The sequence below is a fragment of the Phocoena sinus genome, chromosome 5 (assembly GCF_008692025.1).
Source record: "Phocoena sinus isolate mPhoSin1 chromosome 5, mPhoSin1.pri, whole genome shotgun sequence".
Classification (NCBI taxonomy): Eukaryota; Metazoa; Chordata; class Mammalia; order Artiodactyla; family Phocoenidae; genus Phocoena; species Phocoena sinus.
In genome coordinates this window covers 45,524,311-45,551,185 of record NC_045767.1, presented here as the reverse complement: position 1 = coordinate 45,551,185, position 26,875 = coordinate 45,524,311, and the positions used below count along the sequence as shown (strand labels likewise).

At 45.4% G+C, this 26,875-nt stretch overlaps 1 protein-coding gene across 2 annotated transcripts; it reads right to left on the bottom strand.

Annotated features, from left to right (window-relative positions):
* Positions 1 to 963: 963 nt before the first annotated feature.
* Positions 964 to 26,490, bottom strand: LAP3 (leucine aminopeptidase 3). Of its 2 annotated transcripts, none has more exons than XM_032632784.1 (13): positions 26,118 to 26,490; positions 23,624 to 23,739; positions 22,261 to 22,315; positions 21,691 to 21,796; positions 19,862 to 20,021; positions 18,409 to 18,573; positions 15,579 to 15,737; positions 10,612 to 10,736; positions 9,320 to 9,408; positions 8,339 to 8,441; positions 3,907 to 3,986; positions 2,001 to 2,110; positions 964 to 1,542 (listed from the first exon to the last, which is right to left on the bottom strand). In XM_032632784.1, the coding sequence occupies exons 1-13, from the start codon at positions 26,217 to 26,219 to the stop codon at positions 1,353 to 1,355; spliced, it is 1,560 nt and encodes a 519-aa protein (XP_032488675.1). In that variant the 5' UTR covers positions 26,220 to 26,490; the 3' UTR covers positions 964 to 1,352. The 2 variants fall into 2 exon arrangements, with proteins under 2 accessions (XP_032488675.1, XP_032488676.1); XM_032632785.1 differs by lacking the exon at positions 26,118 to 26,490 and adding an exon at positions 25,228 to 25,614.
* Between the last annotated feature and the right edge of the window lie 385 nt (positions 26,491 to 26,875).

Genomic DNA, 26,875 nt, shown 5'->3' with positions numbered 1-26,875 from the left:
AACTACTGAAGTTTGCACACGCAGAGCCCGTGCTCAAGAGAAGACCCAGCTCGCTGCAACTAGAGAAAGCCCACGCACAGCAACGAAGACCCAACGCAGCCCAAAAAATAAAATAAGTTTATAAAATATAATAAAAATACTTAAAAAAAAAAAATTTAAACCCAGGCAGTCTGCCTCCAGAGCTGGCATTCTTAATTGTTCCACTGCAATGCTTTCTTTCAGTTTAGGGACTTGAATGGATGTGGAATTTATTTGGAAATACTGAAAGACCATAAAAGGGACTGTAAACTATTTGCTTACCACCTGGAACTAAAACCAATCAAAATTCCACTTGTGCAGATTTAGAAGGAAGCTCTAGGACTTCCCTGGTGGCGCAATGGTTAAGAATTCGCCTGCCAAGGCAGGGGACGCGGGTTTGAGCCCTGGTCCGGGAAGACCCCACATGCCACGGAGCAACAAAGCCTATGCGCCACAACTACTGAGCCTGTGCTCTAGGGCCCGTGTGCCACAGCTACTGAGCCCAAGTGTCATAATTACTGAAGCTTGCGTGCCTAGAGCCAGCTCTCTGCAACAAGAGAAGCCTCCGCAATAAGCCCCTGCTCGCCGCAACTAAAGAAAGCCCGCGGGCAGCAACAAAGACCCAACACAGCCAAAAATAAAATAAATAAATAAATTTATTAAAAAAAAAAAAGAAAGCTCTACTGCTTTCTGCTCTCCCACTTATTAGCTTGGTGACATCACCGGCATGTTACTAACCCCATCTTGTGCCTCATTTTCCTCATCTGTAATGTGGGGATAATAGTACCGCCTCACAAACTCATAAGCTCATCACTGAGTGCCCCAAAGTGATCATTAACATTGAAATCCAACTTAATTACTTAGTTCATATAACACAGCCAGAAGAGACAAGTTATAGCATCACTGGTTTTATAATAATATAAGTAAATCAGAGCCACACCAGGGAGCACAAGAAGTTGGATTTATTGTTTCTGACAACTGCATAGCAACTTTTAGTTTGTTCATATTCCCAGCATCACAAATCTGAAATACAATTTTGCTCCTCAATTACAAACATATACTCTGAAAAGTGATTAGGTAGCTTTTAAAAAATCATCATTATTCATTTAAGAGAGAGTATCTTAAAAATCTTTGCCAAGCAAGATATTAGCTTTACCTTTATAAATCTCTGCATAAAATGAAAAACAAATCAAGGCATACAAATTTCATTTTGTTCTATGTTTTTAAATACCATCCTTTGTTTCCCTTAAAAGATTTTGATCTATTCATTCAAAAGTATTCTGAAGCTCTACTGCCTGTTTAAGACAGAATGAAGGCATTTTAGAGCATCTGAACTAAGCACTGTCTTGACTGAACCGAAGCAGGAACTCAATCAGGGTCCTCGTGGGCCTCCCAGCCATGCCTTTGCGCAGATAAGGAACCTCATCTTTGTTGGTCATCACACCTGCTATGTCTAAATGCGCCCACTTAGGATGAGTCACGAATTCTTTCAGAAACGCTGCAGCCGTACATGCTCCTGCAGATCTGAAGGGGAAGACAATAATCAACATTTAACCCCATGTAAATGTGCACTGAACGTTCTATTAAGATCCTCCATTCTTGCTAAGTGGCTTCTATGGCCAGAGAGCAAAGTCAAGCTAATGAGACCTCTTAAGATGTTAACACAGAAATCACTTTCAAGATTTTCAGACATAGCTTTAAGCATAAAGGATAAATTCTTTTTCCTATGGTAATGACCATATTTGCATCTCATTCCCTTACCATTTGCTTAAAATGACCTTTAGATTTGAAAACATGCAAGATTTTGAGAACCAGTTGGGAAATACCTTGAAAATAAAAGACAGAGATTAGTGCTTACAAGCACTACATCAAAAGAAAATTGGACAGCTAAACCTTTTGTGAAAGAGGATTAAACTGAAAATGGTCTTTCTGGCAACCAATGATGACTGTAAACGTGTACTTTTATAGCTTATTTTACATACCTATATTTTCCAATGTTATTAACATCAGCGAGTTGGCAATCTACAACCTGTCTTGTGTAATGTTCAAAGAGAGGCATCCTCCAGACACGGTCTCCCGTTTCAATGCTGGCCTAAAGAACAAATAGGTATGCTGGTTGGCAGAGAAGATGAAGCAGGTTCTGACCTGTTACTCTAAAACATGATGCAATAGAACAGATTGCAAAATTATTTCAGTTAGTTAAAAGGTTTACTTAAGAATTATAAAAGAAGCCAGGAATGTTGTAAGAGTCCTGCAAATTTGTAGGGCATTTGCTAAAATCGTCAAACTAATATTATGGGTCTCAGTTTAAATGAATAAGCTGGTAACCTGTAGCACAGACAGGCTTTGCTGGTTTGATCTGGCCAGATCTCCTAAGATAACGTGACCTCATTAATTCATGTAATCATTTACACATTCATCCATCCATCCATCCATCACCTACTGAACTGCTGAGCACCAAGGTGTTGGGGATATAAAGACACTTAATAACTGAGCCATCAAAGGGCCCACAGGCTAGTAGGCGAAACGGATAAAGGTTGTTTTAATACACTGTGGTCAAAGGTGAGAGCCAAAAGTGAAAAGTCAGGAAGCAGCAATGTAAGCTGCTGTTTTGAGACTTGAGTAGTTATCAGATGAACCCACCAAGGGTTGAAAGCAACTGCCTCCAGGACAAGAGGCTGTAGGCTGTATAGACTGCTGGCTGTTATTTCAGTGTTTATGTACATACAACTTTAATTTTTTAAAGAAAATTAAATTTAAAAAAAAATCAAAACCAACAACGACGTTGTGGACGGTAGCGAGGGACACTGGACACTGGGTGCCTGGCACAGAAGAGAGGCCCCACAGCCTACCTGAAAGGAGACAAGGGGGCTGAGCTTCTCCCTGAGGCTGGGGACGGTAGAGGGGGGCTTCACAAATGGTGAGATGACAGAGGTCAAAAGGAAGCAGTTTAGGGTGGAAGGGCAGTTTAGGACCTTAAACCACATCAAGAATGTATTCAGGGACATTTTGTATTTGTTTCTGCTGGCACATAGTAAGCTCGCATTAATTACTTGTTGAAAGAATGAGGTGCCAGATGGAGCTGTTTCATAGCCAAGCGGGATGCACAGGGGCTGGGCCGCAGGAGAGATGGGAGCTCAGCAGAGAGGTGCCAGCTGAAGCCAGGGGAGTAGACGGGCTTTCCGGTGAGGACCATGCAGAGTCAGAACATGTGGCCCGGGACTGAAGGCAACCAAAGGGGCAGACAAAGGAAAAAGCTGGCCAAGGAGGCTGAAACAGAAGTCAGCGAGGAAGGAAACCAGAAAAGATTATCGTGGAAGCCAAAAGCAGGGTGTCACCAAGACGCCAGAGGTACACGCTGCCTCTGGACAAGCTAAAGGAGGCTAACAGAGTAGCGTCACTGGGCAAAGCTGATGGCAGCGAGAGCGGGGGGCGGGTGGTGGTGATGGGAAACTGTTTGGAAGAGGCTGCTGTGAAAGCGCTGGGAGGAGGCACAGAGCACAGCTGCAGAAGTCGTCCTTCTCACCACCCGCGAAGGGACAAGGGACGTGGGTGAGCCCTATCTACATGCTCCCCTACTTGACTCATGACCCGTATTCCTTAAAAGGCCATTCCTTCTTCTACAAAGCTGTCCTTGTAACCTTTTCTACATCAGGGATATTTTAAAGTTATTTTCACTTCATTCTGAAGCTGCTGGAGGAGAGGAGGGATATAGCATCATACCCATAATTTTGGAACATTTATAGAAAACCACACTGAATCGAGTTTATTGAATTTTCATTTCAAAGGCAAATCTACAACATAAAAATCACTTTAATGAAGAAATATAGCATTCTAAGGCTGGAGTAATTAAATCATTTCCATGATCTAGGTCTGTGTTATTCTTACCTCAAATAGTTTGTTCCACAGCCAGGAAGAATTGGTAAAGACCCCAGTGGCACCAGACCCCAAAGCTACGTCCATGGCACCTGCAAGACACAGCACTTCAGGTCAGCGTTCAGTCTCTTCCGGCGAGACAGGTTTCTCTGCTGCTATGCAGACCAAAACTTTAGCCATTACCCTATTTTAATGTCTCCCTCATTTTAGAAAATAGATGATGTTGGGAAATCCATGCTGTATATATTTAATATTTTTCTAGTTTCTCAAGCTAGAATTCACCTTCAATTATTAAGGAAAATGAAAAAAAAGCAAACATCAAATATCACCAATAATCTCATCCCAGGGATAACCACTACAGATTTTTAATATTTCTTTCCAGATTTCTTCTAAAGTTAAAAAAGAAACATAATTAAGACCATACTGTACATGTCCAATACGTGCTCTTCCTCTTATGCTTTAAACGTTTATTCTTTTATAAACAAATTCATTAAAAGTATTCTTAATGACTTTAAAAGCCCGCTGGGTACAGGTACGGACATTCCTCGTTTTATTGCACTTTGCTTTACTGCATTTTGCAGATATTGCATTTTTCACAAATTGAAGGTTTGTGGCAACCCTGTGTCAAGTAAGCCTATCAGAGCCATTTTTCCAACAGCATTTGGTCACTTCGCGTCTCTGTGTCACATTTTGGTAATTCTTGCAATGTTTGATACTTTTTCATTGTTTGTTATGGTGATCTGTGATCAGTCTTCTTTGATGTTACTACTGTGACTCGCAGAAGGCTTAAATGATGGTTAATTAGCCTTTTTCAGCAATAAAGTATTTTTAAATTAAGGTATGTACATTGTGTTTTTAAACATAATGCTACTGCATGCATACCAGACTACAGTGTAGTGGAAACGTAACGGTGACCCATATGTAAAAACCTGTGATTCCACATGACATTTGGGCAACTCTGTTTAGGTCCTTTTCCCTTGGGGTTTTGTTACTCTACCTCCCAGTTATATCTCAAACCGATTCACTTCCCTTCACCATGACTGCTACCACCATCATCTACCACTGGACTATGGTAATACTTTAAAAAAACAAACAAACAAAAAAACCTTATTGTCAAAAACTTCAAATATACACAAAGCAAAGAGAATAATGTAATGGACATACAAGTAAGCACCCATTAACCACCACAAACAATTATCAAATCACGGGCAAACTTGTTTCACCTATACTCTCAGACCTGACACATTCTGAAGCTAAACGCAGACACCCATCCTTAGCACACACACTTACACATCCACCGGAGTCAACAACCAAACACTGTTCGCCAGCCCACCTAGACTGCCAGCGTCTCCTCGGCCCTTCTCCCTTGCACTCAGCACGCTGCCGGCCAGGGACCCTTTCACAGGGCAAATGTGATCCCACAGTCTCCACTCTTAGCTTCCTGCTGCACTTGGCTCCAGACTAAATCCCGCAACAGGCCAAGGCCAGTGGGGGGCTGGTGCCTATCAGCATAGGGGTCCCAAAAGTCCCCACCCAGCCACGCTCTGCTCCTCTCCGCCCCATTCACCGCTGCCCACACACACACACACACCTCGAGAGGTGCCTTCACTCTCCCCACTTAACGCCACCTCCTTCAGATCCCAGCTCAAGCAGCACTTCTCAGACAAGATGCCTGACATCTCAGACCTGTCAAATCCCCAGATGCACAGGCTCTCACGGACTCCTTTTCTCACAGCTCCTCTGTGCTGGTCAGTGTGAGGATCTGCTGACTGCCACGCCCCATGGGACGCAGGCCTCACCTCTGTCCTGACCCACCTCTGTATCCCCAGCCATCTGAAGGGATTAAACACAGGCCGACTGTGTCAACAATCATTCATGGCATCCCCTATATCCCAGATACTACGATGGTTGCTGGTTACTCACTGCCTATGGTCTGTCTATATGATTGCGGAGATACACACTCATTAATGCTTTACTTTTCAAGCTAGTGGCTTTTTCCATACTTATTCACTTGTCCTCAAAACATTCCTATCAGCCCTGTAAGAGTCTTGCATCAGTGTGTGAATTTCTCAAAGAGAAGATGAGCACTGACCGCAAACAAGAATGTGATGTGATATCCGCTCTTAAAGGAAGAGAAAATGGGAGACGTAAATATTTAATGTGATCCAACAGGGATCATGGCTCTAGAGATGATTTCATTACATACTTCAGAAAATAATCTATTTTCTACATAATTACAGAACTAGTACCACCACCAATTTCAGAATTACCATTATCGGGGGCATACCTTCCATTTTCTTTTACAAGGTACTTTTGAAGCTGTATACTGAGGTGCTAACTCATCAGTGTTACCAGAATTTCTGAGTATGGAAGGAACATCAAAGCTCCAAGGAAGGTGCTGATGTCACCACTCTCGTTCCATCCTAAATCACAGGCATTACGAAAATGAGAGGTACCATGACTGAATGGCACCCCCTGAGCAGCCGCTGCTCCTACAGTCTGCTACAGGCCTACCCTTTAAAGGTCAATAACATCTGTCCAGTGTCTACCAGGCACAACAACCTGTATCACCTTATTTAACTTTCACAGGCACCCCTCCTGCCAGTGACGTGCTATTATACCCCTTTTACAGACGAGACAACTGAGACATTGTCAAAGTCACATGCTATTAAGAGGCAGGACAGGGCTTCCCGTGGTGCAGTGGTTGAGAATCTGCCTGCCAACGCAGGGGACGTGGGTTCGAGCCCTGGTCCGGGAGGACCCCACATGCCGCAGAGCAGCTGGGCCCGTGCGCCGCAACTACTGAGCCTGCGCTCCGGAGCCCGCGAGCCACAACTCCTGAAGCCCAACGCCTGGAGCCCGTGCTCTGCAACAAGAGAAGCCACGGCAATGAGAAGCCCACGCACCGCAACGAAGAGTAGTCCCCGCTCGCTGCAGCTAGAGAAAGCCTGCGCACAGCAACAAATACCCAACACAGCCAAAAATAAATAAAATAAATAATAATAAAAAATTTAAAAAAAAAAAAAAAAAAAGAGGCAGGACAAATTATTTTCTCCTTCTAAAGACTACGTTCCTCCTCCTGCTATGAACTTGGGGTTGGAAACTGTTTCTCATCCTCCCCCTTTGAATCCCAGCTCCTGGAACTCAAGAAGGGGCTCAGTAAGTTATTTAGGGAACTAAAATGAGCCATCAACAGCCTTCAGCAAGGACAACGGCTGGGGTGATTTGAAGGCTCCCCCATCAGGTTGCCCTTAGTTACCTGGAACCAACTTTCCCACCTTCTCACACCCTCAGGCTTGGGAAAAAAAAAGGGGGTGGAGGGCTGTGATTCCTCATTTACAGAAAGGGTGTACTATCACCCACCTCAGCACTGCCCCTCAAACACCAGCCCCAGAAACCTCTGTTGTTCAGCTTAAAATGTTTGCTGAACTGAAAAGGGAGACAAAAGACCATAAAAATACTATAATGCCAGCTTGAAAAAAGGATTCTTAGCATATAAATCTGTGGACTATTGTTAGAAACACATAAAAAAGAAACATGAACTGATTTCTCTTAAAGTAAAGGCTCACGTGACCAGGGGAAGAATTAAAACCAAAGGATAAAAAATGATCTGAATTTTAATCTTAAAAAAGATGGAGACAGAATGAATTCCTAAAAAGAGAACTGTTGGATAAAGATTATGAACACTGGGTTTCTGCAATAAGGCAATGCCCACTGTCGTCCTAGGCATTTACTCCTACTCTACAGAGCCGGTGGTGTTGCCTGCCGCATGCAGGCGCTGCATTAAAGAGGCTTTCCAGAAACTCCCTCCAGTTTTCACAGCTCTGCGAGACAAACAGACTTGTCCCCAGGTACTGATGCTCGGGGGTGTCAGGGAATCAGCCAAGGCTGGTGGACTAGGAAGTAGCACAGCTGGGAGCCACCCCTGGGTTGGCCTTAAAGCCAGCAAGCTTCACACAACACATTACCCGGCCCCGCCTCCGCTACATGAGGACCTTGCCACCTCCATCCCCAGTGTTTTTATTTCTGTATAACCTCAAGTACAAAAGTTCAGAAAACACTTAGGGGGCATTAGATGCGTTATGATTAATAAAAATAACTACTGATTTTGGAATTTATCACTAATCTTTTCAGACCTGTATCAGACAGCAATCGTAACAGAAAATATCGCTTAGTATCATTCATAGATGTCTTCGCTATGGATGGAATGACCTAACCCTCGTTATTTCTTTATTTAAAGGTACAGCCTGGGATGTTTCAAAACAACAAGGCTAATATTCGAAGCAGTTTACAACTGCAGAACAATTCCTCTGGTGAAAGATATTTGAATGCAAATGGAGCGAGCCAGGTTTCAGCAAAATAATGCCCTGAGTACAATGTGTGCACTCGATGCCAACAAATGAGACTTTCTTCAAACAAAAGCAGGAAAAGCACGTTGTCTGACCTGTCAAGGTGGCGGCATTGATGATGACCTTTGGGTTAAAAGTGTGTGCGTAGCAGAGCGCATCAGCCAGGATGAGTCTCCCCTCAGCATCAGTGTTATCCACCTGCGAAGAGGAAGGTCAAAAGAAAAAAAAAAGGGTAAGATGATACAAATAATGAACATAAAATCTAGACACAGCTATGTTCAATTTAAAAGAAAACGCTGGTGTGACGTTTGTCATCGAGTATCAAAACCATTAGAACGGGAATAGTATATTTACTCTGAAGAGCAAATGTAATTTAATAATCCCTGTATCAGAGCTGATAACCAAATGCTGATGACTTTGGAGGCTGAAATAAAGAGAAATGTCTGGTTCACTCTACCATTAAGTTTATAACAGGAAGGCAAAAAAATATCAAGATTTCTGAAAACAAAAAGGCTAAAGAGTTTAAGAAAGATACATCGAAGCAGCAGCCTGGATCTCCAGGCCGGAGAACTCTTGCCAAGTTCAGCAACTTCATATATATTATATCCTTTTCTTTTAAATAGAGGCTCAGTCGTTATGGGCAGTGTGTGTGTACATGCATACACGTGCCCAGCGGACGACCTGCTGCCACATCCCCAGATGCAGCACCCATGATGCAGAATGCGTTTTCCACTCGAGTGAGTTGCTAAATGGAAAAAGTTATCACGTCGAAGGTACATCTAGAAAACAGCCTGCACTTTTACTGCTTTTCCCTGTTCTGCAGGGTTGGCTGCAAATTCGTGTAATTTGCGTGTACAGCATTCAGGAAGTAGGAGGAATAGTAAGATAGGAAAAACAATCTTAAAGTTCCCATGAAGAAGTACTTTTGACTGCATGAAAAGCTACTCATAATAAAGGCACTGCCCTTCCCTACATAGAGCCAGTGCTCTGCACCCATTCAAGATGTGTTGATGTGGCTGTGCTGGGAGTCCTTCAGAAAGAGCAGAACTCAGAGGCTGTGTCTTCCACCTACAAACCTGTATGGTCTTCCCATTTTTGGCTCTAACAACATCCCCAGGCTTGTTGGCCTTCCCGCTGGGCATATTTTCACAAAGAGGGGCCAAACCTGACAAAAAAAGAATATATGAAGAAACATGGAGTGTGCTAGGTCCAAATACACCACCCATGGAACCTAGGTCATCAGCGGGCCCTCAACAGATGCCAGTCACAGACACCACTTCGACCAAGTGATCGAGTTTAGCATCACCAGTGACCCAGGTGACATTACGCACACCAGCAACAGGAAATACATGTCATTCTCTCCAAAGAAGTCTAACCTGATTCTATTGTGAAGAAATAACCAAATAAATCCGAACTGTAGGACATGGCAAGACGACCTTGAACCTTTAAAAACTGCCAGTGTCATGAAAGAAAAAAAAGGGGGGCAGGAATAGGCTCTAGATTAAAGAAAACTAAAGAGCCACGGTGACCACACGCAAGGGGTGATCCTTGAGCGGCTCCAAGATTTCAAAAACAAACAGAAATAAATAAACGCGTGTGTGTGTATAGACACACATATAAAACAAACATTTTTTTGACAACTGGGCAGTTTGAATTTGGTTACTGTATCAATCCCTGGAAATGATATTGTCATTACACAGAATACCCTTGTTCTTAGGAGACACAAGCAGAAGTATTCAGGGGTGACGTGTCGTGATGTCTGAGACTCACTTTCAAACAGTTCAGCAAAAATGGAGGAGGAGAGGGAGGGGGCATATCAGACAGACCCGGGCTGCAGTCCTCCCTTCCCATGCAGTGGAAGTGACACTGCACAAGTCATTCGACCTCAGTCCCCGCTCCCAGCTCCCCCTGACACACGGCAAACCCCCAGCATTGTGTCTGGCATCCTGCACTACAAAAATCGCCTGCGTACTGAGCACTTTTTCTGTCCCAGGCATTTTCTGCATGTCGAGGCACTTAATCCGCCACAACCCTATGAGGTAATCGCTACCCTGAACACTGACTGAGCATTTTCCATTGGAGTTAACCGCAAACTTGACATTATGTGCCCCTGACTGCTAACCACTTTTTGCAGAAGTAAAACAAATCAATTCTAGTTACAGCCCACAACGCAGAATACATTTAACTCTGCCAGTTCAGACAAGATAACACCTATCTCAGCTAAAGAAACATCTTCCACTCGATGAAAACCTATTTAAAAACCATTTCTTGATCTTTTCAGATTAGAGGAAACCATGTTTGTTGTCTCTGTTCTACCATTTGACAGGATCCCAGAAGCTCTCCAAGACACCCTCCCTCTCCCGCGCACCTACGACGTTGATGGGCAGGTCGAGCTTGGCAGCAGACACGATGGCTGAACAGATAGTGGCGGCTCCTCCCATGTCAGCCCTCATGAGGTCCATGTTTGCAGCCGCCTTGATGGAGATGCCACCACTGGGAGGAAAAGGACAATGTACCATGTTAATAGCAAAGAAGGGGGCCAGGACCATTTCCCTGAAAAGAACGTGTAAGCTGAGGGTAAACTACCACATACAAATGCCAAGAAATTTCCAAATTGGGAATCAATGATTTCAGCATTTAAGAAGATAATATTGTGGTTTTTATAAAAGACACAAAATAATTCCAGAAATACAGGTGGGTATGTTAGCTCATTTTATTTCTGTATGAATGAAATTTAAGCAGTGCCACTGGAAACATTACATCATGCAGTCGACACTGCTCAAATCCCATCTGAACTCCTGACACCTAGGTAGATTTGTCTTTTCAGCAAATTTTATGAATTGATCAACTTATTGAACCTGAACGTCACAAGCTGTTGGGGAAAGCTGACAAGCTCACAGAAGACCGGGAGGATCCCTTTCAACTCCTAGGAAGACACGAGAGAACTCGTTCTGACACCCCCAAGGTGTGCTAGATCCTGCAGACAGCAAAATACAACCCAGGCACGAGGAAGATGCTAGCCCAAAGCCTCGAGACATTGCCCAAACACAAGAGCTGAGAAAGGTTTCAATTACCAAGAAACCCAAGCCACTGCCCCAAACAGACTTCTTGAACTAACTAGTGACTTTTCTGCTTCCGGTTTATAAGAATCCAGAGCCACTGGCTCTGCAGGCTGGGCAATGAGCCAGGGGTTTCTACTCTGAGTTCTAATTGGATTCTGCTGCTGACTTGCCTTGGTGAGAGTCAACTCCTTGCTCTGACATCTGCTCACCTTAGAAATCAGGTCCTAATTCTCATTCACCTCCAAAGCACTTGATATTTAAATGTATTTTTTTAAATTTATTTATTTATTTTTGGCTGCATTGGGTCTTTGTTGCTGTGCGTGGGCTTTCTCTAGTTGCGGTGAGCAGGGGCTACTCTTCGTTGTGGTGCACAGGCTTGTCATTGCGGTGGCTTCTCTTGTTGTGGAGCATGGGCTCTAGCAGTGTGGGGTTCAGCAGTTGTGGCTCACGGGCTCTAGAGCGCAGGCTCAGTAGCTGTGACGCACGGGCTTAGTTGTTCCACGGCATGTGGGATCTTCCCGGACCAGGGCTTGCACCCGTGTCCCCTGCATTGGCAGGTGGATTCTTTTTTTTTTTTTTTTTTTTTGGCGGTACGCAGGCCTCTCACTGTTGTGGCCTCTCCCGTTGCAGAGCACAGGCTCCGGACGCGCAGGCTCAGCGGCCATGGCTCACGGGCCCAGCCGCTCCGCGGCATGTGGGATCTTCCTGGACCGGGGCACAAACCCGCATCCCCTGCATTGGCAGGCGGACTCTCAACCACTGCGCCACCAGGGAAGCCCGGCAGGTGGATTCTTAACCACTGTGACACCAGGGAAGCCCTGCACTTGATATTTAGATGGCTGTCATTTACACCTAGAATTAAAGATTATCCACTGGCTCAGAATAAGAAAAGAAGTACACTCCTGGTCCAGGAAGTCTAGACATAACCCCATGGGGGCAAGGAGAGCAAGCTGGTGCATGAGGCTGTCCTTCTATCTACTTCTAGGCCACTTCTGCTCAGGGGGTTCCACTCTGTGTATAGGACTATCATTCTAAATAACCACTAGTCAAAGGTCTGCAGTTATCTCTGCTCACCTTTTAGATTCCCCTCCAATCCATCCATTTCTTTTCTCCTGCATCCATCCAAGTTGAGGCTACCACCATCAGTCATTCAGATGTTTCCCTGGCCCTATACATATTCAGATGTCTCTATAGCAGTCTTACCCCTTCACTTCATTACCCATACAACTATCAAACTTTTACAAATAGATGAAAAAAACAAAACAAAACAAACAAAAGAACCTCGATGCTTTTTATAAGCATACACAAAAATTCAAAATGGATCACAGCCTTAAAGGCTAAAACCATAGACTTGTCAAAGAAAACACAGACTTGGCATAGGCAATAATTTCTTAAACAGGGCAAAAAAAGTATGAACTATAAAATTAAAAACTGATAATTATACCTCATTAAAATTAAAAACTGCTCTTCGAAAGGCACCACTTCAAAAAATGAAAAGGCAAGCCTCACAGTGGAAAAAAAAATATTTTCAACGCATCTGTCTGAAAAAATGACTTGTATCTAGAATATATTTTTTAAAAACTTATAACTCAGTAAGACAAACACTCCTATAATAAAGGGCAAAAGATCTGGACACTTCATGAAAGAGGATGTACCAATGGCTAATAAGCACATAAAAAGTGCTAAACATCATTAGTCAGAGAAATGCAAAGTAAACCTCAAAGAAATACACTACACACTCCGAGTGGCTAGAACTAGAAAGACGGACACCATAAAATGCTGGGGAGGATGGAGAACAACTAGAACCTTGTACACTGGTGGTGGGAATGCAAAATGGTATAAGAACCTTGGAAAACTTTGGTAGTTTCTTATGAAGTTAAACATGCAGTTATTACACAACTCAACTCTCCTTTCCTGGGTGTTTAACTAAGAGAAAGATAAATATATATGCACATAAAGGCTTCTAGATGATACTGGCTTTATTACTAATAACTCAAAACTGGAACAACCCAAATTTCCCTCAGCAATGACTGGATAAACAAATTTTGGTATTTCCATACAACGGAATATGACTCAGTGATATAAAGGAACAGATTACTGATACGACCACAACATGGTTAAATCTCAAAGATAATATGCCGAGAAAGAGGCCAGGCATAAAAGATTCCACATAAATGAATTTCTGGAAGAGGCAAAACTAATCTACAGTAACAGAAAGATGACTGGTTGTCTGAGGTGGGGTAGGGGAGAGGATGACTGCAAAAGAGCATCCCCCAAAATTCCCCAAGGGAGTTTTTGGGGTGTCAGGGAAATGTTCTGTTTTCACGACAGAGGTGGTTTGCTGCATGGGTGCACACGGTTGTTAAGCTCATTAAACTGAACACGTAATGGGTGGACTTTACTGTATGTGTAACTCTCACGTCATTCTTTCCCTCTGCTAGACGCCCCTCAGTTACTTCCAACTGTTCAAAGTCCAAAATCTAACCAGGCCCAGAACAACCCAGTTTCTGCCTATCTCTCCAGCTGTGCCTCGTCCCTTCCCCCAGTCACGTTCTGTCACGGCCACTCTGTCATGCTTTCAGTACCAGGAATTTCCCCTCTTCCTTCCCACCCGCAGCCTCCACCGGGCTCTTTCCCTGCCCTACTCCCCGCAGAACTAACTCCCTTATCCTTCGCATCTTAAGCAAAAACTGTCATTCCTTCTAGGAAGCCTTCTCTAAACCCAGAAGACTAGGTCAGGCCTCCTTGCTTCATATTACCGTAGCAAAAAATTCAAGTACAGATTTAAATGAACAATAAACTTCACCCTAAGCATAAATGTTTCAATTAAGATATTAGCCCGTGATAGTATAAAACCATCACAATTAGCAAGATGTTTAAAAACAACTTTCATTCTCTTATTTTTATCTGCTGTAGTGTTCTATTTATTTTTATTCTATTTTTTTATTTTTTTGGTTGCATCACGCGGCTTATGGAATCTTGGTTCCCCAACCGGGGGTCGAACCCAGGCCCCAGCAGTGCAAGCGCCAAGTACTAACCACTGGACCGCCAGGGAATTCCCTGCTGTAGTGTTTTATAATACACACTTTAATACAACAGTATATGCATGTGACATAAATAAATATGTGTATTTTGAGTGGTATGAGCTCGAATCTTTTACTGATGGGCTACATAATGAAGATCGTTTGGAGACCAATGCTTTAAAGGAGAGAACGTGAACCAGTGGATGGAAAACACAGGAGGCATTACAATCTGCTAGTACAAGGAAGACCAGCCTGGAGGCCAGATCTGCCCAGGACAGAGGCATCACAGTTCTTAGAAACACTCCTGTAAGGGTGGGATTCATTCACGTTTCAGATGGAGTTTCTGAATGGGTGCAAAAACATACTAGGGGACACCAAGATTTTATGATCTCTAGCAGCATTTTCCAAAGCAGTTTCTATGAACCTTGATTTCCTGAGATAAACGTTCCCTTCAAAAGGAAATTAAGATGTCAACTATATTTATATTTCAATTAAAAAAAAGGAAATTTAGAAAATGCTGTATTTTATACCCCCAAGAAGTCCTGTAGTTGAAACAAAACAAAATAAAAAACAATTTGTTTTATCTAACCTAGTTTTTTGATCAAGTAATCCTTTTCAAGTCTCACATTTAATTAGCAACCCAGAAACTAGTATTCAGTAGCAAATGCTTTCCATGGGAAATACTGACTCAGATCATCTTTTCAAACTCAGCTTCTCCCTGGTTGAAATAACCAGAGACAGCTTCCAATTCTAAGGAACACTTATGGTTTAAGGAGATTAATGAAAGCTATACTGGTCAGCAAAAAAAGTAATCTCAAGTAAGCAAAAGGAAGACAGCATCATCTACTTGGAAAGCTGCCTCACCGTTATCTACTTGGAAATCCTTAATATCCACACAGGAGAATCAAAGTGCATGATGGAATATTTTAAACACACAGCTGAGTTTGACTTCCCATTCTATTAGTTATGGGGCTTTGAACAAATTATTTAACCTGAGTCATGGTTTCCTTACCTGAAGAATGTCTGCAATGCCTAGCTCCTAGGCGTAAGATCAGGGCTAATATATGTAAAATGCCTAGTAGAGCCTCTGACACACAGTAAGTGTTTTGTAAGTGGCAGCCCAATATATTTAAAGTTACACATAAGATCTGACCAAACACCATGCTTCTGAACCAAATTACACACCAAATAATACAATGGCATACAAAGCATTCACCAAAATACAAAGCATGGATGCAGTAAAGAAGTACCTGTCAAAGGTAATCCCCTTCCCAACAAACACCAAGGGAGGTTCACTTGCATTGGGGCTGCCTTTGTAGTGAATTTCCAGGAAGACGGGAGGCTCTTCGGACCCTTTGGCCACACTGAGGAATGATCCCATTTCCTGTTCCTCAATCCAAGGCTTGGGTCTATAGAGCAGAAAAGGGAAAAAGTAAATACATGTTGCTATCTCCATTTCAATAACTTAGAATAACTCATCCGTGTGTAAAAAAGTATAACATACAAGCTCTTAATACAGACACGTTAATGCTTCAATTATCACCTCCTATCTGCTTTCTGTATATTCTTGGGAGAGTCACTCGATTCTGAGTCTGTTTCCTCATCTATAAAATGATATCGATGACACCTCCATCAAAAGATTAGCTGTAGAATTACTAAGAGGATTCATGTATGGTATGCAATACAACGTCAGGTAATAGTGCCTAGTCAATAAACAATTATTACTTGATTTTTTTTCCCCAAGCCACTCACGTATTTCTAAAGTTTTAATTTAAAGATGAAATTAGCAAGGCTCTGAGACCATAAAGGGTACTCAAAGATAGCTGAGGAGTCCAGATTTATTTTTGGTACTTCTGAAAAAGACAAAGCAATAGCCAACCAACCAATCAACAAACAAAGAACCAACAAAACTACACTCCACTGATTAAACTACCTATTTCTTTGCTTTTACAGAATTGCTGGGATTCCATCTTTTTAATGTTGTCACACTATTTCTCACAGTTTGAGATGTCTGATTGAAGTGGGAAAACTAGTTATTACTTAATAAACACGGGATCAAAGGGGATAATTTAATGGGAATAGTCCTTAGTGCCAACCAGAAGACAGATGCCACATCGCTATTCCTCCTAGGCTGGAGGCCCGAAAGGGCTTTGTATTGCTTTCTGGCCACAGTAACTAGGCCAGGGGAGAAATCCTACCCTGATACAGACAGACCAGAAACAACCTCATTCAAGGAACACTCCTCCCGCACCTGCCTAGACACTTGTTGAAACTATTCATCTAGGACGTCATTGTAGAGAGAGGGCCACCCAACTTCAGAGGGAAAAGAATATAAAAATGGAAGGTATGACAATTAAAAAAAAAAACGCTTCAAAAGGAGCGAGGCCATATAACGTGGGCACTTTTATTCACAAACCCAGTACTTGATGTTTTATTAAAGTCCTGCCCTTCTGGAAGTACAGTCTGTATTTCTTTGATTTACACCCACCTGCGCTAGAGCGCGTTTGACGCAGCTGCCTCGGTTTCAGGGCTACATTCCGCCCGCCTGACCTGCCTCATCTCTGGCCGACTTCCCTTTGCTCCACCTCAAGCCATGCAGTTTCCCAAGGCCACTGCATAGGTACTCCTGCCCCGCTCTCCTGTCTGTTCACTTCTAAGCCACCTCCCTGACTCTGCGTAGGCACCACTTTTGTTGGCAAGCCGTTTCGACTCTTCCACAATCCTCCCCTGGCTCTCTGCCCCTGTAGCATCCCCTGCACAGCCATTTCCCTGCCTATTCCTTCCTGCAAGGTCCTCAGTTGTCTGAGGACAAGAACCATCGCCACGCATCCTTGTATGCTAAGTTCCCAGGCACACAGGAGGTGCCCTTACCGATAACGTGAGGCCACACAGCCACAGTCTGCTGACACAACGTAGCTCTGGTGTCTCCCTAAATAAATCAAGGAATAGTCTTTACCAAGACACCTTTGTAGAGACTAAACATTGCTACAGAATATATAGCAACCATTCCAGAAATTTTATCAAGCTCCAAAACTACATCTTCTATAGATTATACCTTTCCTTCGCTCCATCTAGACCACAGGGGTTTTCCTGAAAAATGCGAACTCTACTCACAACTAAATAGTGAAGAATCCTTTTAAATGGAAGTGCCCTTGAGAAGCAACTTTGACAGTAAAGGATTCTTTAGGTAAAGCAAGTATCTGTGGATTTACTTTAATCATAAATCCCCAAATACTCAGACTTGGTTTGCTTAAAGGGTTACGGGGAGCCTGGAGGGGCAGCCTTTTACATCCAACAGCCTGGCTGCTGACAACGAACCTGAGGACGGTCTGGGAACACCAGTTCTGGTTATTTGATCTAGCTAACGGAATCTACCAGGTAGAGATTCTCATCCTATGCCAAGGAGGGCGTGCTCTGTTCTTCACTTACGTCAAAAAGAGAAAAGACAGAGAGGATTCACCAAAACAAAATACAATCTGTACACTCCTCAAAGAGGTTAAGAGTTAACCATTCAATCCAAGAATTCAACTCCTCAGCACATGCCCAAGAGATAAGAAAACATACGTCCACGTAAAACCTTATAACACAAATGCCCACAACAGCATTATTCAAGAGTCCAAAAGGTATAAACAACCCATATGTCCATGAACTGACGGCCGGGGGAGAGGGAAATGAGGAGTGGCTGTTAATGGGGACAAGGTTCCTTTTACGGGGTAATGATAATGATCTAAAGTTAGCTGTGGTGGTGGTAGCACAACTCTGTGAATCTACTAGAAATTACTCAATTGCGTACTTTACGTGAGTGAACTGTACGTTACATGAATTATATTTCAATAAAGCTGCTACAAAACACACACACGTGTGCAGTGTGCAGTCACAACACTCTCAAAAGCAAAGCAAGATATGCTGGGAGAGACCTCAAACTGAGCCCTTACCCCCACTTGTATGTGGCTGCTGGTGGGTGACCTCACCTCTCTAGTCTCAAGTTAATTCTCCGAATAGTGAGAGAGCTGGATTTTAGGATCTCTGAGGCTCCGTCTGGCTCTAGCCATAAGAGTCTGTGACATAATCCTGAATTACCTGATGTGGACGTCTGTTTTACTACTAGCACTTTTGAGATTCTTCTCGATAATTTCCGCAAATTTGGTTGGCGTCATCTCATTGGCAGGCGTCTCCATCAAGTGGCGTGCCAGGTTCTGCCCAGAAGCAAAGAGGACTCCCCTTTGCCAGGCCTCCTGATCCCCACTGGCAAAAGCAAGCACAAGGTCATCGTCAGACAGCCTCTCCGGAACACTCACCACAGCTCAGCTAGGAGGGCTCCTGCCGAAGACGACAAGTGAAACGTGATGCACACAGGGACCCGGATTTATTCTTTGTGATCTGATCCAGGGGGGCAGCTGTTATGGTTTATGAAGTGTTGGAAAACACGACCCCCACTGAGCTGAGCTAGAGGAAACCTAGAATCCTCACCTCACCTGTTGGCCTGAGGGACCTCTGGAGCCCTCAATCTACCCCCCAAATCTGATGGCAGAGGCTTCCACAGAAAGGCCTCTTTTACACTCCTCCAGGGTCTGACTACAGAGCAAGCTCCCCTTGCTCAGTCCTGCCGGGGAACTGAAGGCCTCCCGCCTTCTCCCTGCCTGGGTCGGGACCCTGAACTCCAACCCACCAGAGGGCAGGGCCGGCTTCAGAAGACAAAGGACGTGGGTGACCTCTCCACGACCCTGGCTCTTCTCGTGCACAACAGGAATTGACACGGCGCACGGACAGGCAGAACACTCATCACTTACGGAGTTCACCATGTGACACACCCTTGATGGGTTTTGTCTTGTGATCGTAAAAGCCCCATGAAATCCGAGCCACAACTCTACTCAACCAATGAGGAAAATGAAGCAGAGAGAGACTTCAGTCACTTCCAGCCAGGAAGTGGGAGGCAGATTCAAAGCCAGGCTGACTGGTCGCAGGGCCCTCATTCTTACCCACTACCTCACAGCTGCCAACCACCGGGAGGGACCCCCGCTGTCCTCCCAGCACCGTCTCCTGAGGGTCCCACACTGTCTGCTCCTGAACACAGAATAGGGCTGGAGTGTAGTTGGTGCTCAATAAATCTGCTCAAAGATGAGTCTCCCCACTAGACTAGGAGGGCAAGGGCCGGATCCCTGCATCTGCGTATCTCTGGCGTTTAGTAGAGGGCCCGCAGGCACTGGGTAGATGGAAATGATCTGCATCAAAACCTGCTGGGACCCGTCTGTCATCTTGTTCCCTCCCTCCTCAGGGAGCCAACCAGGTATGGTTTCCTAGGAACCAGCAAGCACGGAGGGGTCTAGAGAGTCAGGGGGGAAACACACACAGGACGAAAGCCAGGAGCAGAATGGAGGCACAGTCACCAAACTCCTAAAATGGCTAAGGCCATGGGAGAGCCACAGACAAGCTGCACGGCAGTGCCCAATGCTAAAAGGCAGGTAGCTCATGTCCAAAAGGCCCTGCCATCAGCACGCAGGGAATGGGCCTGGTCCTGGTTTTGTTCCATCACCTTCCATGGAGCTTCACTGACACGGCCACCTTCTTTTTCTGCTTCAGGTCGTCATACTCATAGAGCCCAAGCATCGCTCCTTCCGCAGCCGCCTGGGCGTCTCCGCAGGGGTCCACCTCCACAGACGAGATCTCCAGGTCCTGAATCTGTCTGCACCCCGCTTCACAGGGACAGAGGAATCAGAAAACCTGAGTCAGTCAGGGACACCTCTGAGGGCAGAAGGCAGAGGCCTGGGGTGGGGTCCTGAGAAAACATCAGAATTGGAGTTCAAATCCTGGCCCTGACACTTGACTTTTCTGAGCCTCCACTTCCCCTTCTGTAGAGTGAGGACGAGCACACACCTCACAGAGGGTGGGAGGACAGACTGATGGATAAAATGACTAGTCTAGCACCTCACAAAGCGGGCCCTCAAGAAGTGGCTGCTATTACTAATATCACTTCTGAAACACTACGGTTTCCTGATGAAGCATCCCAATCGCCAGGAGCTTGCCACATTAAAAATGACATAGAAGGGCTTCCCTAGGGGCACAGTGGTTGAGAGTCCGCCTGCCAATGCAGGGGACACGGGTTCGTGCCCTGGTCCGGGAAGATCCCACATGCCGCAGAGCAGCTGGGCCCGTGAGCCATGGCCGCTGAGCCTGCGTGTCCGGAGCCTGTACTCCGCAACGGGAGAGGCCACAACAGTGAGAGGCCCGCGTACCGCAAAAAAAAAAAAAAAAAATGACATAGAAGTGATAACACTGAAATTACATCCAAGGAACTGAGCAAAGTCCATTATTAATACAGCATTTACTAAGATCAGGTCAGCAAAATCTCCCTAATAAAAGTTATGAAATAATCTCCGAACATGAACTTTGAAAGTACATTTAACAAGCAAATATGATATACACGGGGTCAAAGATCAATCAAGCTAATTATCACCACCTCAGCAATGGTTTCAAAGCATCTTTAACCACAGTCTCCGTGGTGACGGCCTTGTCCTGCCGCTCAGCTCTGAAGAAACCCAATGGCACCTACCTCAACTTTTGAACTGCCCATGTGACGAAACTGGGACAGGCTTGCACCTTTGGTAACTAGTGATACAAGCATCCTGCCCTTGGCATCCATTTTCTCTGATTTGTAAATATGATGACTCCACGTGATTTAAAATTTGAGCAACGGACTTCCCTGGTGGCACAGTGGTTAAGAATCTGCCTGCCAATGCAGGGGACATGGGTTCCAGCCCTGGTCTGGGAAGATCCCACATGCCGCGGAGCAACTAAGCCCGTGCGCCACAACTACTGAGCCTGCGCTCTACAGCCCGCGAGCTACAACTACTGAAGCCCGCGTGCGTGCTCCACAACGAGAAGCCAGCGCAGTGAGAAGCCATGCACCACAACGAAGAGTAGCCCCCACATGCCACAACTAGAGAAAGCCTGTGCACAGCAACGAAGACCCAACACAGACAAAAATAAATTAAAAATAAATAAATAAATAAAAAATAATAAAATAAAATAAAATTTGGGCAACATGAGGGCTGCATTCCAAAAAAGGAAAAAATCACCCACCAGGACTTTCTGGCAAAACAGAGCTCTAAGGCCGATACTGCAAGAGGGAACAAGTGGTCCTGAAACCCCCAGACACAGCTAAAGAAATATAAAAATAAAATTCCACAAGCTAACCTTCTGTTTCTAAAGTAAAGCCAAGCATGTTAGGTAAGGGAAACTGAATATCTGTTCAGAGTTATTTATGTGAACGTGAGGGGATGGTGATGGAAAGAGGGGAGACATAATCTGACCGAGTGATCCTTAGGAATCTTTACCAACATTAAAATTCAAAAGTTAAAGAACCTGCTGCAGCGGCCCTGATGTTCTCCTTGCCTCCGTGCCAGTTTTCCTGTTCGTCGACTCCAGCCGTCCTTTTGCCAAGGCCAACCACCACCACGCTGGGGAAGTCCTGTTCCAAGAGATACATGAAATCAGCTGCTTTACGTCTTTAAAGCATCCACTTCCAGCACGAAATGGCACAGGAGCTTGCACACAACCCCCTAAAACGCTGCACGGGACAAAACCCTCCACGAAGTTTGCTTGTTTTATTTTTGTAAGCCCTGTTATCTTGGTTAAATTTTATAACTGTGTGTTGCAAAGGGAGAGCGAGGATAATCCTGCAAATAACTCTGCTGTGTAAGACAGGGCCACTGAACCAAGAAAGCCTGCAGACTGAGGAATACAAGAGATGCGGTACTTTTTGACAACAACTCGCCTCTTTACAATGTTAACCAATACTTGCGGCTTAATTCTGGGATAAAACGAACACATAATCCGATACAAAATTTTCTGCCTGACTGGTCAGCCACAGTACTTGGCACGTATAGGTGCTAACTCAGGGTTTGCCACATAAACCTTATTTTCACCTCCTACCTCATGCAGACCATAAAAGGTTCGGGTTTTGCCTGCCTTCAGGGGTGGTCCAGATCTGCAACAAGAAGAAACAGTTGTTTTAAAAATTATAGTTTGCTCTGCTCCATTAAAAAGTGACATAAACAAACCTTTAGCATTATTACAGTATGCTCTGATGCCTCTGCAAATTTGCTACACTTATGTTTTTATCAGATACAGAATTCTCTCAGGCCAGATTTCTCAGATGCAGCACTCCTAATTCTATCTCAAAAACTTCCAGATTAGATTTAATGCCAACTACAGAAAGCGATGCCGTGGATGGGTAATGGAGGGGAGAGCTGAGCACTGGATGGAGGCTGACCTCAATCTTAAACCTCATAAAAGACGCCAGACACCAACCTAAGTGGCTGACTTAACGGCAGTGTGTTCAACCTGGACGTTTTTTGTGATTTATCTACAGATGGGATACCGGGCAATTTAAAAACAAAGCAGGTGGCAATGCACAATTACAGCCTGAGGACCGGATGCCCTGGTACCTCACAGTCAGGAAGGCCAGGCTGTTCTGTACTCGTACAGGTTAGCTTTGGGGTTAATGAACTAATCAAGGCAGCTGAAAGAGCTGCCTACTGGTGATGGACTGGTATAAATTGACAGGCGATGCAAATTCTGTCATTCAATAATTAGACAATTACTCTAATTATTAGACTACACCTATCAGATGCTAATAGGCTATCTGTAATCCAAATAATATACAGTTGCAGTGGCCTATGCTGTCACCTCTGTGTCTGTTAAACGTGGCCGGCAGCTCAGAGGGACTTGGAAACCCCAATGCTTCCCTACCTTCCCCAGACCCTGGCTAATCCAAGAGTGGTTAGAATCTCAGGCCCCACCCAGATTTACTGAACTGGAATGTGCGTTCTAACTACACCCCCAGGCGATTCACATGTCATTTAAGATCTGAGAAGCCCTTGAAACTCAGCGCTTGCAGCCTCCTCAGCCTATTCTGAACCAGCCCAGGCTGTTCCCCACAAGTGAAGGGGAGTTAAAGAGGTAGAGAGATGGAAGGTGGGAAGGGGGTGGGGAGAAACAAACCGGAGCCAGGAGGGTGGGCTGAGGAAATATGGTACTTTCCAGATCCTGCTGGGTCAGCCTCTCACATAAGTCTGTGGTTTGGTTGAAGCAGCCTGACTTCCCAGAACTGTGGACCCACCCAATACTGAACCTGAAGTACCAATGTGCATTCCACAGACACATACTTCCACTGAGAAGATCCCAGCCAGTGTATTTCCGTGCATTTTCATCCACTAATGATAAAGCACCGAAAAGATATTCTCTTTCACTTTCAGGGCATTTTAAAAACTGGAACCCACAGATGAATACTTACATGTTCAAGATTTCTCTCAGCTTTCCACACACCAATTTATTAAAATTCTCTCCTGCGCTTGTAAACTGGGGCACATCATCATCTTTTTCTTTGCTATAGACTCCTAAAACAAGGCCCTGAAAACAAGAGAAAAGGTGAATACAATTAGAGTAGATCCCTGAGAGGGACTCAAGGGTTCCCAAATTCCAGAAAGGGCTAATCATTTCAACAAAACCATGTCCCCCTCAAGGACAGAAGAACAAGGCCAAAACAGCAGCAGGTGCTGGGCAGTCAGCTACAATCACATCCTGCCTAAATGTTTCAAACTCCTGCCGATGCAAGAGCGCAATTACTACCTGTCCTGGTCTTGATGGTCCCTCCCAAGAGCTTTCACAACATCGAGGGCTTCCTTCACTTTTAAATAAAGAAGAGCAGAAAGGTGCTTTAAGAAAACAATTCCATTTGTAACGAAGTCAGATCTGGAAGGGGTTCAGAACATGCCACCCCAAAATATGCCACTCTGGCATACTGATTACTTTGAGGTGCAGGCAGCTGAGAAAAAGCAGATGCAGGAAGGGCTCTCTGACCGCCCACCCCCCCTCCCCACCTATCTAAAAGCTGGTCATAAAATTTCCCATGAGAACGCTTCTCTCCCTGTACCAGGAAGAGAACATTCTTATCACCCTAGACTGGGAGTCAACACCAAACAAACCTACTAAAATAACCCTTATCCTCCCTTTGTTTCCCCCATATTTCCCTGTCTCTCAACTTAATGCCCCCAGGCTCCTCTGCCTTATCACATCCCCACAATTTCCCCATCTCTGTTTAAAAAGGTATATAAGCTTTCGGGCCTATAGGATTCTTCGGGTCTTCATTTCCCTTTTGAAGATTCCCATGTACATATAAAAATATGAAATAAAACTTGTATGCCTTTCTCCTGTTAATCTGTTTTATGTCCATTTCATTCTTAGGTGCAGCCCTAGAACCTTGAAGAGTAGAAGTAAGTTCTTCCTCCCCTACAAGCTTCAAATGCAAATCTGCAATACTCTGGGAGGTCATTCCAATAAAGTCAATGGCTGTACTTGCCAATACTAACAAGTACTCTGGCCAACTCATAGGCTGGAAGAAAGGAAAAGGATGCACCTTCACCGGGAGGGTCGGGCCAGAGCATTCTGTCCAGCACTTAGTGGCTTATCCTTTCATCTCCTTAAGCTCCAGGCCCCAAACATGTGAAGTAAGGAAGTAAACCTAGGAATCACTATTTGCCTTTGCACAGCAATTTATGACTTTAAAAATGTGTTCTGACTTAGGGCACCTCTGTGAGGTGGAAAGAACAAGTAGTCTTCTTCGCATCTGATGGATAAGAAAACTGAAACCTGGTTTGACATACTAGCCCGTGTGCAACAGAACTGGTCAAGAATCCAGATGCCTTCCCTCAGGTCCTCTGTCCTTTCTACAGAATCACACTGGTACTTAGACCAAATCATGTCCTGTCCTTTCCATCAAAGAAAATAGGCTTCCTCGGGGTTGGTAACCTTCCCAGGTTCTAACTTACCCAGACTGCCCACTGTCTGGGATTCCAGGGAACCAAGTAGGGAACTGATCAGACAGAACACGGATGTTACCTGAGTAGGATCTATTTCCATAGTGTTGAACAGACTAGGGGACAAGCTTCTGGTCCCTCGGCCATCTGTGATTCAGGGAGAGGCCTGAGCTCAAGCCCCATCTAGAACACTCCTAGCCAGGCACAGTCTTTCTGGTCCTCAAGCGTGACTCCCACACATGTGCTCCTTCCGCCAAGCCGTTCCCCTTTTCCAGATCCCCCACGACTGAACAGTGACCCTCTTCACAATGTTTTGGAGCTCAGTTAGATGGAGGAGGCGCTTCTTCTGCAGGACACTTCTAATCTCACGAACAGATGGGTCTCCCTGCAAAGCCCTTTTCCCTAGAGAGACATTTTTCTCTAGAAACTCTTCTAGTCAGTTTACTTCCTGAGAGCCTGTGTCTTCCTGGCCTTCAGCCGGGGAGGGAGGTCTTGGTGTGGAAGCCGGGGCCAGTGATTGGCCGACTCTGGGACCCTAGAGGGCATTTCACCTCACCAAACTTGGGCATCCTCCTAGCTAAGGTGGGAACAATCCTGGCGCCGTCCTTCCCTGGGTTACTGAGAGGACTAAACAAAATAATGAAATAAGGGCACGGCACAGAGTGGGAGCTCAGGAAACGGGAGCTACGGCTATCATTCCCTCGCGCGCAGAGTTCGGGTCCTAGCACTTTCAAGCAAGAGAAGGAAGAGCGCATCCTCGACACTAGCCGGCTGGAGAATACTGGGGGGTCTGCAGCCCCGCGCAGCCCGCTGCCAACGCCGAGCTCCGCAAAGATACGAAACGTTTCTTTCTAGCCAATGTCTGTAACTCGGCTCAGAAGCCCGGAACAACGCGGCCCTGACCTGACCCCAAGTCCCCGTGGCCCGCGGGCAAGACTCGCGGCTGCCCCGGAGCGAGCCGCGGCCTCTCACCTTCGTCATGTCTGCGGCGGCTGGACCGGGTCCCCAGAAATGCTTCACGCTCAGATGTCGGACGGCGAGTCTCGCGGCAGCCGGAAGAGGCAGCAAGAACATCTTTTCGGCTCGGCCCCCCCGCACCGCCCTCCACCGAGCACGTGGCGCAAGGAGGGCGAGTGCGCGCCTGGGAGCCCAGCTTTCCGGGTTGGGGGGGTAAGAGGGGGTAGGTGGGCGGAGGGCGCGCGCCTAGGGGGCGGGGAAGGTGCCAGGGGGCGTGCCGGGCGTGCGCCAGGGGCGTGGCGGGAGGGCGTCGGGGGCCGGGGCTGTCGGGTGAGGGCCAGCGCGGGAGCGGTAGGGCTCGGGCGCGGACGAGCATGCGTGCGCCCAAGGGGCGGGGCGGGCCGACTGGGCGGTACTGGGATAGACGCGAGACTGTGGTGGGCGCTCAGGGCGTGCAAGTGCGGACTGAGACGAAGAGGCGGAGCTCTTGGAGAAACGCTCTAGAGAGGGGCGGAGTCGCTGTTATGCTGTATCACGAGGGGCGGGGTTGGAGGCGGGGCACCGAGGAGAAAGAGGGTAGAAGCAGCCTTATAGCAGAGCTCTAGCTGGGAAGTGAAGACCCTCCTGCTGAGTAATTTTTATTACTTTCCTTTTCTTGAACTTGCATCTGGTCCAAGGGTTCAGCATGGTAAGGCAGTTAGCCCAAATACTGTTTTTTGAAAAGAGAAGCTTTGCGAATAGCGCTCAGTGTTTTAATATATATATTTTTAAAG